Here is a 12,307-nt window from a genome sequence, read left to right on the forward strand (position 1 = left end):
CTTCCCTCAATGGGGTCAGTAGAATGGTGGAAAGTCCAGGTGTCGCACTCCGATACACAAATAAATATGGCTGTCTATGTTTTTGCCTTGCAGCAATATGGTCCTTTCTATGGGGAGAAGTTGGACTGTGCCCAGTTAGGAAATTGGAAAGGAAACTCAGCAATAAACTCCACAGCGAACCAGGAGCCGAACAGCCATACCGAAAATAGTGAACTCTTATACACCCCGACCTACAGCCTGCCATTCCCTTACCACTATGGACACTTTTCAATGGACTCTCATGTGCTAAGTACCAAGAAACAAGTCATGCCTTCCAGATTTGGGCAGTCTCAAGGTTCACCTTGTGAAGTAGCAAGATTTTTCTTTGGCACGTTACAGACAGGTGGTGAATGTCATTGGCGGTACTCGAACTCAGTGGTGCCGAACTCACCGACAAAAACAGCTCACGATCAACCCAACCCCATGCGTCATAACCTCTCTCCCAACTATGATGGTAAGTTACTGTACCTGCTTCGAGGGAATTCACTAGGAATGGAGTGAAAGGGGTGCACCTAATTTATTATGCGTTTTTGACACTTTTTGTGTCCATTTTTGCAGGCTTCTAGACTTATGCTTCTATAGATTTCCCCATTAAGATTCTATTTTTTTTTAACATGGTGGAGGGAGGAACACTAGCATTAAGGGAGATTCTGAAATATGGGCATGTTTAGTGCCATGTGCCCTTCCCTGGTGCCCCATTGAATTCCAGAAAGGAATCACACAAATGGTGAAATGGTTTCAGCCAGTGGAGGACCTTCCATAGATAAAGGTGGTGCCACTACTGTTATGCTCAGGAGGTAAGGATTTTTGATTTGTGTACTCACACTTAACCCAAATCCTCTATTTTTTTAAGAATTTTTTGGGACTGTGCAGGGTATGTCCTGTGTGATATATAACTTTATATGATTTGGAGGAATATTTTTGATCATAAAGCAGAGTAAATCCTGACTGGATTCCTAGGAGAGATAGCGAGAGTCCAGATTACCCCCCCCCCCCTGATTCCAATGCAGTTGGAATTTGTTCTCTAGCCCCCAGCGTTCCTGAGTAAAGACTCCTGTTACTTTTAGAACTTTAGGCTCTCTACTGTCAGGTGGGTGGTTCTTGTCTATCTGATCTAGCCAGGACCCGCCCACCTAATAGTAGAGAGCCTAATGATATAATACGTAGTGAAACTAACAACGCTGATAGCTCAGGAATGGTGAGGGCTAAAGAAAAAATTCCAACTGCTTCGGAATCAGTTGTGCGGCCTCTATTGAATAATGAAGAGTTGGAGGTGGTGAAAGGTCCCCTTTAAATTCTGAACATTACTTGCTGTCCTAACTTGGATAGATGGACAGTTTAAGCTTTAAGTTGCACTCGGTGTGCACAGTGGGCAAGTGTTTTCAGCTAGGAAGTAGCTCTTCCTAGGGTGCGGTACTCACCTCCTGGTTGCTGCATTATGTCATGAGCCGGAGAGGTGAGTATATGACAGATACATTGATATCTGGCTACCGCTACAATCCTGGGGATAAGCCGCTTATTCCGAGATGAGAAACCCTCGGGATCCATCAAACTCCTAGATTGTTATTATGACTTTTGCAAACATCACATGATGTAATTATGGATGTGAAATGTAAATGAAAGCTCGCACTATGTCACACAAAGCCGCCCCAGCTGAGGTTGTGGTTTCTGCAGCTTGATGGATCAGTAAACTCTGAGAAGCAGATTAAATGGATTTAGCAAACAGACGGATTTGTTTTGATTAATATTTATGTAAAAAGTTCATTTCCTTGATGGATTCATTGGGTGTAAACACGTAGAGATTATATTATAGCAAGGGCTCACAGCCTTCACCGTAACGTGTCTATTCCCTTGTACACTCCTCTCACTAATTGCTTTGTTGTGTGATGTTTTGTTCCCAGATTGCAAATAGTAAAGATAGTCTACCGTTTTGTGTACACAGCTCCTATGCAGATGAATGTGTCTCCATGATTACAGACTACATGTAACTACTCCTCTAGACATTGCTTCTATGCATTTCATAGGACAACTTGTCTCTGTGCTCTATAGACAGAATAAAGTCGGCCCTAAACGGTAGCCTAAATTCTGTGGATGGATGAACAGGGCAATGGAGCAATGTTCTTGCTTTAGAGTAGGACAACATGGTCTAGTCTGTAAGTCTAGTGCCCATACATATAAGATGTGCGCAGAGGTGTTATTCTGGGAGACCCCTTCATGGGATGATACATAGGTAGAAGATCAGGGTAAAAGTAGGAATGGCCTTTAGAGTGGTTGTGGCTTAAATAAAAGGGCGTGGCTAAAATTTGACGACCTCCTATATTACTATCGGACCCCAGACCAGAAGCCCTATATATATAATCAAACCCATTGTATTAATAGCAGACTCCAGACTAGTCCACTTAATTCATTTCAGATCCCTAAATATATTCAGACCTCAGATCTGGCCAAAAAATATTCAGCCCCCCAGACCAGACCATCTACTTACCCTTCTTGGTCCCAGCACTTGTTCAAACATGGCTATTATTGGACTGGGACCAGCCTATAGAGCAAACACAGGATCTATTATCAATAGATAATAACAATTTTTTTTAATTTATAGCGCCCCCTAGCTTGGGAAACCAAGTAAAAACTATATATCACAAGTTGACTATTTTTTTTATTTGCTATTTTGTTTTTACTCTTCAACCAACTTGTTTTTTTCTCTATCAGCGTCCAAAAGATATGTGACAGGGGACAATACATCTGATGGCTTCACGGGATGTTCTTCGACTTCATCAAGATCCAACATCCGATATAAAGATGAGAACTATGGTTCAACGATGAAAGCCAGCAAAATGGAAAACAGAGGAACCCCGACCTATCACACGGTGAAAGAAGAGAACAAAATGGACTTCAGTAGATACCAGCAGGAGAAGATACCTGTTCACGAGAAGCACTTTTCAGACTCCTTAAACAGTTCCTTTTTGTCAAAATCGGAATGTCTTCATGCCAAGACTGTAGGACAATTAAACCATCTGCTGCCAAGACAAATGGTCTACGAGCAGACACGAAGGATCTGTATGAAGGAGCCCAGATACGGGCACGTCAATTTACGTCCAACGGGATATCACGAACTGGAGCATTCTGATAGAACGTCTACAAAATTTCCTCACCATAACCCTGAACATGAGCACTTCAAGCCCCGTGGCCAAGTCCCCTATGTACCTCTAAATTACCACCATGTGTTATCTAAACACGGACCTTGTCAGCCATCATCATGCACAGAACGAGAGCACGGGGTGGAGAACTATGGCTATTCCTCCGAGGAGGCCAACTCATACATGTACAAAAACCAAAGCCCTTCATCTATATCTTCTCCGGAAAGCCACCGTGAAGCTGCACTTCCCCATTATATTGGGACTTCGGTCATAATAACTAATGGAAGGTGACAATAGACATTATGGTTTTGGTTTGTTGATCGAAACTGGAGTTATTTACACAGAAGCATGAGAAAGCCCGGTGACCAGGACTTACCAAGCGGAGCTGAAGGTCGTGAAAGGACAGACCCGCATGTTCTCTTGGCAAGTCGTATGTAATAGAACCTAAAAGGTCAGAATTATACAACCAGCTTCAGAGCAGCATTGTTACAGATTAATCTCTGGTGTAGACTGCGCCATTCGAGAAGTAACGTGCCAGATCATATTCTCCTCTTCTCCACCGCTCCATGAATAAGAAAGGGCAGCGGCCGAGACGCACAGTTTCGAATTTAATTATATGAAGGAAACTTTTTTTTTTTTTTCATCCCCTCAAACAACCCGGCTCCTTTAATCCCCCGCACCCGAGAGAGAATTTGAGCGCATGACGTGACAGATACATTGTATCTGAATTTTTTTTTTCCCTAAATTTTTGAAAGCGGGAAACCGAGAGCTATATAAATTTCATTTCATAGACACATTAGGCAATAATCCAAATTAAGGTGGCACGGAATGTCTGACTATTAAGCGCTCCCCCGATAGATGGCAGAGGAAAATGTAGGGATGGACGGCCTTCAATAAATTTTTTGAATTTTTTTGAATTTTTTTTTTTACAGACAGCGGGGGAATTTGTCTGTTCACTTTAAAATAACAATTTTTCTTGGCAGGAAATAAAATACAAGTACCAAAGACATTATTCTAGGGACAGATCTCCTCTGTGGCTTTAAACCCCCATCTGCTTAGAGAACATTTAGAAGTCTGAACGGGGGTAGACATGACCTAAACCGGTAAGATGATGTATTGGGACGATGAAGGGCTGACTATGCAGCTATTAATGTGCAACATTTTTAATAATAAAATAATAATAGTCTTTGTGTATATTAATAATAAACCAAAGTCAAAGAACGGCGTCTGCGATCTGTTTCTTCTATGTTTTACGAGTCGGTATGGAGGAGGGAAATTTGTGGAACAAGCTCAGATAGGGTTAAAAAAAAAAAAAAAGGAGCATTACCTCACTGACCTGTTAAATCACTTAGTGTGTCCCCGTTGGTACTGACGACAGAAAATACCTCCTTAGCCAATCACTGACCACAACTGTTACCAGCGTCGGCCAGGTAGTCCCGGGCATTGGTGCATTGAGATGGGACCAGGAAGCAACGGGGACCCGGTTGGGGTTGGAACAGGAGCGGCAGGGGATCGGTGACATAAGTACTGCTGCTGTTTTTGTTTTTAACCCTGTCTGAGCTGGGGTTTAAAACATTTTTGCCTTAAAGGGGTTGTCCAAGGTTAAGGGGATATCATCACTCCGTAGACAGAGAACCACCATATAGGTGTGTGGAGTCTTATTAAGCCATGAGCGCTCCACTGCAAAGGAACATGGGAAGAATATGCAAATCTGACTTCTATGATGTAATTAGGATGCCAGTGCCTCAAGTATCCACAGCAATAAAGGGCGCTGACTGAGAATGTGCAAGTCTGTCTTCCATGATGTAATTAGGAAGACAGAGTCTCAGTCAAGCAAGCCTATAGAGGGCGCTCCCTTTAACATCATGCCGACCTTCTCAGAGGCCTTTGTTTGCAATGATGTTGGGATTATACCAGATACAGTCTTCTCAGCCAAGGACAGCTGTTTCGATGTACTTGCATCTCGTCAGCTTGGCGCAGAAAGGACTGATCTGGCAGAGGTGAGAGGCTTAGACAGGGTTAAGGGGTTGTCCAGGAATTGTAGCAAATATAGCAGGGTTGGCCAGGGTGGGTATAAAACAGAAAAAAAGTTCATACTCACCTATCACTGGTACTCCATTGTACAGTATTGGTCTCCGTTCCCTCTTGTGTCGGGACTCAACAGACTGGAAGCAGAGAGGCTCACACGACCACTGAGACCAGCTGGTAAGGACTGGTGATGTAAGCGAGTGATGTCACCGGTCCATCACCAGTGTTCATTGAGGTCTAAGTGGTCATGTGACCCTCTCTGCTCCCAGCTCTACAAGTTCAAGAGGGAAAAAAGGGACTAGGACTGTACAACGGAGTGATGGGGATTGGAGAGTATGACACCTTTTTTGGATACTTTACATCCTCCCCAGGTGTCTTTGAGTTTGCTGTAATTCCTGAGAGCCCCTTTAATCCACCATGAATGGGACCTGATATACACTGGATTAGGAAGGAAGAAATAATCCGATAAAATATTTAGTATTTTTATATCCTCTTTACACCCTGAATTATGACAATTTTCACACCGGCCACCATAGTCTTCCGACTATATAGTCCCGCGTGAAATCATACACTAGTTTTTCTCAAGTTATTAAAATTTCTATGAACTGTGGCTTCAGATTTAACTTTATTAACAAAAAACGTATATGTGCCAGTATGCAAGCCATTACCAAATCTCCAGGGGGCATCACCCAGCATTTCTATGGTCTTGTCGTCACTTATACAAAAATGACCAGCGCAACAAAATTTCAAAAATTCCAAAATATCAACTTTATTCGCAACGTTAGTAAAATGTTGGGAAAATTCTATGAATAAATATTCCTAATATACAATATAATATAATATAACAGAGAGAGTGTAAAGATATAAGGTCCAAGGTGACCATTCAGGCGCTCACGGAAGTGACTGATCTACAATTTGTTCGTTCTCTTTCCGTACCTTAAATTTTTCTTTATGTAGGAATTTGACCTTTACTCATGTAAATGAGGCGGAGGGGAATGGAAACTACTCGGGTATTTAGTTACTTAACACAGATCGAATCATGTATTAACCGTTCACGAGGAAAGTGCAATGGAAAAGACGTGGACTATCTAACACAACACTATGAGATGTAGCAGAGCTGATGTGGTACCTAATGCTTTATAGTTATTTCACTTAGAGCTATCGTGCTATTATTATAGTGTCATTGTATGGTAGGTCCAACACACATGGTTCTTACAGTCTGAGACCAGAAGCAGCATATCACCCCAGCCCTGCAGATAGATAGGTTACTGTCACCAGAACCATCATATCACCCCAGCCCTGCAGATAGATAGGTTACTGTCACCAGAACCAGCATATCACCCCAGCCCTGCAGATAGATAGGTTACTGTCACCAGAACCAGCATATCACCCCAGCCCTGCAGATAGATAGGTTACTGTCACCAGACCCAGCATATCACCCCAGCCCTGCAGATAGATAGGTTAGTGTCACCAGAACCAGCATATCACCCCAGCCCTGCAGATAGATAGGTTAGTGTCACCAGACCAGCATATCACCCCAGCCCTGCAGATAGATAGGTTAGTGTCACCAGATCCAGCATATCACCCCAGCCCTGCAGATAGATAGGTTACTGTCACCAGAACCAGCATATCACCCCAGCCCTGCAGATAGATAGGTTAGTGTCACCAGATCCAGCATATCACCCCAGCCCTGCAGATAGATAGGTTACTGTCACCAGAACCAGCATATCACCCCAGCCCTGCAGATAGATAGGTTACTGTCACCAGAACCAGCATATCACCCCAGCCCTGCAGATAGATAGGTTAGTGTCACCAGAACCAGCATATCACCCCAGCCCTGCAGATAGATAGGTTAGTGTCACCAGACCAGCATATCACCCCAGCCCTGCAGATAGATAGGTTAGTGTCACCAGACCAGTATATCACCCCAGCCCTGCAGGTAGATAGGTTAGTGTCACCAGAACCAGCATATCACCCCAGCCCTGCAGATAGATAGGTTACTGTCACCTTAATCAAACTTTGTTTTCTCTTTGTGAATCACTGCCACTGTTGCTGAGATATTGCTGCTTTTATTAATGTGCAAATTAGCTTTTTAGATCAACAAGGGAGCTGCCATTTCTCCAAATAACTAATTTGCATAATGAAAAACAATGATATCTTTGTAGAGAAGTTTAATCTACTATAGAATCTATTTATCTATCTAATACCTATCTCACGTATCCCATATCTACTATCTATCTATCTATCTATCTATCTATCTATCTATCTATCTATTTGTATATCTAGATAGATAGATATTCCCTTCTGCAGAATTTAACTTTAATTCTCCCCGTGACGCCAGTCAGAACTGTAGTGGTGGCTATATTTCTTGTAACCCAACTTGTCCAAGATAGATCTGAGATAAATAGACATGAGCTTTCATATCTATCTGAATATTTATGAATCTATCTATCTATCTATCTATCTATCTATCTATCTATCTATCTCATAAGCATCATTCTGTCTATCTGTCATGGACAAGCTGGGTTACAACAAATAACCACCAAGAACCAACAAAAAAAAAAAAAAAAAAGCCAATAACCCAAGCCACTGTTGTTGCTAAGACCAAGATGTTTTTTGGAATGAAGCCATCTGTTTTTTAACAAACTTTTTGGAATGCTGCCTATTTTTATTCATTTACATGGGATTATGTAGTCTGATCCTGAGGATTCTATCCAAACTCATAAAGAGTTACTACACAGCGCTGCTCTAAGTTCCTATCTATCTATCTATCTATCTATCTATCTATCTATCTATCTATCTATCTATTATCTATTTATCTGTTTACTTTATATCTATCTACCTTAGACAAGTTGGGGTACAGTCCGTATAACCTCCATTACAGTTCTGACTGAGGTGGTCCCTGAGCTACTTTGTCATCATGATAAAGGATACTTGATGAGTATATAGAACCTCGGATACTTTCACTGCTAATGGAAACAGGAGCTCCGACAATAAAACACGGCCCTGGAACATTTTACGGGTTCATTGGACATTCTTTCAGAGGTTTCTTCCAGTCCATCAAACCTGCTGTAATACCTGACGTATGGCAGAAGATTTCTGTATACATTGCTCATGCCAAGAATTACAACCTTAGGATGTTTTCTCGCCCATCCTTATCCCAGACACCTGAGAATATATTTCATGGCTTTGTGCTCTGTACAAACAATAGAACTTAATCTGGTGTTTGTGCAAACCCGGCCTGATATGGTCGCACCTTTCTAGAGGTAAGGGGGGATAACATGGAAAGTCTTCAATTAGTCACTTCTCGAAAGTGGAATTTACTATACATTTCTGCTCTTATGGCCCTCCAGGTGTTACCCATTGACCTATCAGTAGATGTACCAAGGGCTGGCATAGACAATTGAGGGCACTAGTGCCAGAGTAGTATGTGGACCAAAAACGTTCTGAAATCACGATTTGCCTAGATGATTTTTACAAGACGATTTGCTGAAGACTTCCGATGTGAATACAGATGTGCCGTGGATCTGCAGGTCATTTAGTAGGTGGAAGGTTAGTTTTTACAACATAACTTGTCTCCCCACCCATATGATCTAAGCCACATCAAGGTGAGTAGGCATCATAGTCTCCATTGATACTTCCCTCTCATTCCTTCTTCTGTTCCCATTTAGAAGGATTTGCTGGTGCTCAGCAGGTACCAAGTCTAGAATGTGACCAAACAAATCTCTAAAACCATTAGAGGGACATAGATGCCCCTCAAGAACCCTCAAGACCTGAGACATCCATAGGGAACTGCCCCCTAGAAATAGAGAGATCACATATATTCCTGGAGGACTCGATACTCAAGGTGTTTGGTGAACTTAAAGACCATGTCCAGGTTGCCTTCAAAACGTTCACTTGTTCTGTTCTCATCTACATGCTTTGTCTCGTTTATAAATGAGAAAGGTTAGAAGGATTTGCTACCACGCTACTAACACCAAGCCTAAAATGTGACCAAGCCAATCTCTAAAACCATAAGAAATACGTTGAAGAACCCTTGATAATTTGGACAACCTGCCATAGACAACAGCCCTCTAGAAACAGACAGACCACATAGAACATTCATGGAGGACTTGATCCTCAAGGTCTTTGGTAAATTGAAGGACCACGACAAGGCCTACAAGACATTAAATACTTTTATTCCTGTCTAATTGGCTTGTCTTATTTAAGAATGAGAAAATTTAGAAGAGTCTGCTGGCTTTCTACAGATACTTAACCTAAAATATGACTAAGTTAATCTCTAAAGCCATAACAGGTTCGTGGATGCCCTTGAAGAGCCCTCAAGAACTTGGACATCTTGCCATAGACAAGAGCCCCCTAGTTCCTGGAGGACTATAGCCTCATAGTGTTTGATGACAATATCCAGGTTCCCTACAAGACTTTCAGTGGTTGAGGTCTTGACTTTGGCCATCAAGAATGTGTACAAGAGCTTGATTGTGCCTTGGCTTATAGAAGGAGCATGCTTCCTGGAGAAGAAGGATGAAACCTGGCACGTAAGGGAAGATGATGAGTTTGCCAGGTCGTACAATTCAGTTTTTCAGTCAATGTTTTGTTGTTCAGTGGGCGCAGATAAGCAATGTATGGCACGTTCTGTGTTTGGCAGAGGTTGCTAGTAGTAGTCTAACATAATTATCTTCTGGCGATGGCACCATCAACATCAGACATGTATAGCGCTAACCTATTATAGAAATGGACATACAATACATACTATGTACAGAGGAGGATGCAGAAACTATAAGATATTGAACTTACAATCAACCTATTGGGGTCATCCAGTTTAGTAGACCCTATTAGGGAATTCTGGGTTAATAAATGAGGGTCCTAAGTTCAGGAGGAGAGAGGTTACAAAAAGCAACTCTCTCTGGAGGACCAGGAAACTCATTGATTTGAATGGACACTATGTAATACCTAGTTTCTCCTGGGGTGGCGCTGCAGGTAAACTGAATTTACTGTTAGATACCCTACAGATTGCAGTTGATCGAAGTGGACAATGATGATCAGTTTAATGTCAAGGGACAGGGATCTTCTAAAGCAGACCAATGGGTATCAATATCTGTAAGGTACCAAGTAAGCTGGTCCGTACTAAGTCAAATGTTCATTCAAGGGGCAGCAGAGATTGACCTCACAATATCTTATCAGAAAGAGTTGTTATTCAGCTATCACAATGCACAAAGGAAACATATGACAAATACAGCTCTGCTACATCGGTATTTCTTCTATAGAAGAAGTCAACCAGGTTTTGGAATTGAAAAGCGAGTCCCATGGGTGTTATTTATAGCAAAATCTTACTTCTATGGTGTTTCTTGTTGCGAGGCAGCTGTACTTCCCCTGGGGGATATGTATTTTCCAGGTCGCAGACCCCTGACTGCCCGGCATGTTATGTAGGAAACACATTTATGGGATATAGTAAAAATCCTCAGTATGAAAACTACCAAGTAGTAAAAAATACAGGGTATCGAAACTCCCAGAAAGCCGGCATCACCGAACATCTGCACAGGCACCAGGGGAACCAGAGATGGGTCCGAAGAGATAGATAGACAAATAGATAGATAGATAAGAGATAGATAGGAGATAGATAGAGAGATAGATAGATAGATGATAGATAGATAGATTATAGATAGATAGATAGATAGATAGATAGATAGATGATAGATAGATAGATAGATAGGAGATAGATAGATAGATAGATAGATAGATTATAGATAGATAGATAGATAGATAGATAGATAGATGATAGATAGATAGATAGATTATAGATAGATAGATAGATAGATAGATAGATGATAGATAGATAGATAGATTATAGATAGATAGATAGATAGATAGATAGATAGATAGATAGATAGATTATAGATAGATAGATAGATAGATAGATAGATAGATAGGAGATAGATAGATAGATAGATAGATAGGAGATAGATAGATAGATAGATAGATAGATAGATAGATAGAGTGTTGGCCAAAAGTATTGGCACCCCTGCAATTCTGTCAGATAATACTCGGTGTCTTCCAGAAAATGATTGCAAGCACAAACTCTTTGGTAATATCTTCATTTATTTTGCTTGCAATGAAAAAAAACAAAATTTCTCTATGCTCAATGTGGTACACACAAGGACACAGGACAGAGGTTGAGTCAACTTCAATCCATTTCAACTGGCTGCAAGTGTGATTTAGTTATTGCCACCACCTGTTAGATGCCTCAGGTAAGTAACAGGTGCTGTTAATTACACAAATTAGAGAAGCATCACATGATTTTTCAAACAGTGCCAATACTTTTGTCCACCCCTTTTTATGTTTGCTGTGGAATTATATCCAATTTGGCTTTTTGACAATTCTTTTTGTGGTTTTCCATTAAAAACAAATTAAATGAAGAAAATACCAAAGAATTTGTGATTGCAATCATTTTCTGGAAGAAAATGAGTATTATCTGACAGAATTGCAGGGGTGCCAATACTTTTGGCCAACACTGTAGATAGATAGATAGATAGATAGATAGATAGATAGATAGATAGATAGATAGATCAATGAAAAGCATGACCGCTAAAACTGCAGTTACCCTATTATGGGGTCCACGGGGTGTCCGCTGTTTTCATACTGAAAGTGGCAGAGAGAAGTTCTCCATGTAGGATTTGTATCCAATGTTTACGCTGGCACAGATCAACTTATCCTGACTAGAGATGAGCGAACACTAAAATGTTCGAGGTTCGAAATTCGAATCGAACAGCCGCTCACTGTTCGTGTGTTCGAATGGGTTTCGAACCCATTATAGTCTATGGGGAACATATACTCGTTAAGGGGGAAACCCAAATCCGTGTCTGGAGGGTCACCAAGTCCACTATGACACCCCAGGAAATGATGCCAACACCTCTGGAATGACACTGGGACAGCAGGGGAAGCATGTCTGGGGGCATCTAACACACCAAAGACCCTCTATTACCCCAACATCACAGCCTAACAACTACACACTTTACACACTCAATACCACCTCTCTGACAGTAGGAAAACACCTTGAAACATGTGTATTTGGCACTTGCAGTGAGGAGAGCTTGTCACCAGCAGTGAAT

The 12,307-nt window shown here is 41.5% G+C and overlaps 1 protein-coding gene across 1 annotated transcript in view; it reads left to right on the forward strand.

The window, feature by feature from the left end:
- Positions 1-4,327, forward strand: part of SIM2 (SIM bHLH transcription factor 2) — a 64,694-nt gene extending 60,367 nt beyond the window's left edge. The window contains exons 10-11 of the mRNA XM_075263472.1: positions 94-493; positions 2,749-4,327. Of these exons, the coding sequence (XP_075119573.1) occupies positions 94-493; positions 2,749-3,467 (1,119 nt within the window). The 3' untranslated portion in view covers positions 3,468-4,327. The remainder of the gene's footprint in view (positions 1-93; positions 494-2,748) is intronic.
- Positions 4,328-12,307: the final 7,980 nt, after the last annotated feature.

The sequence above is a fragment of the Leptodactylus fuscus genome, chromosome 2, assembly GCF_031893055.1.
Source record: "Leptodactylus fuscus isolate aLepFus1 chromosome 2, aLepFus1.hap2, whole genome shotgun sequence".
Taxonomy (NCBI): domain Eukaryota; kingdom Metazoa; phylum Chordata; class Amphibia; order Anura; family Leptodactylidae; genus Leptodactylus; species Leptodactylus fuscus.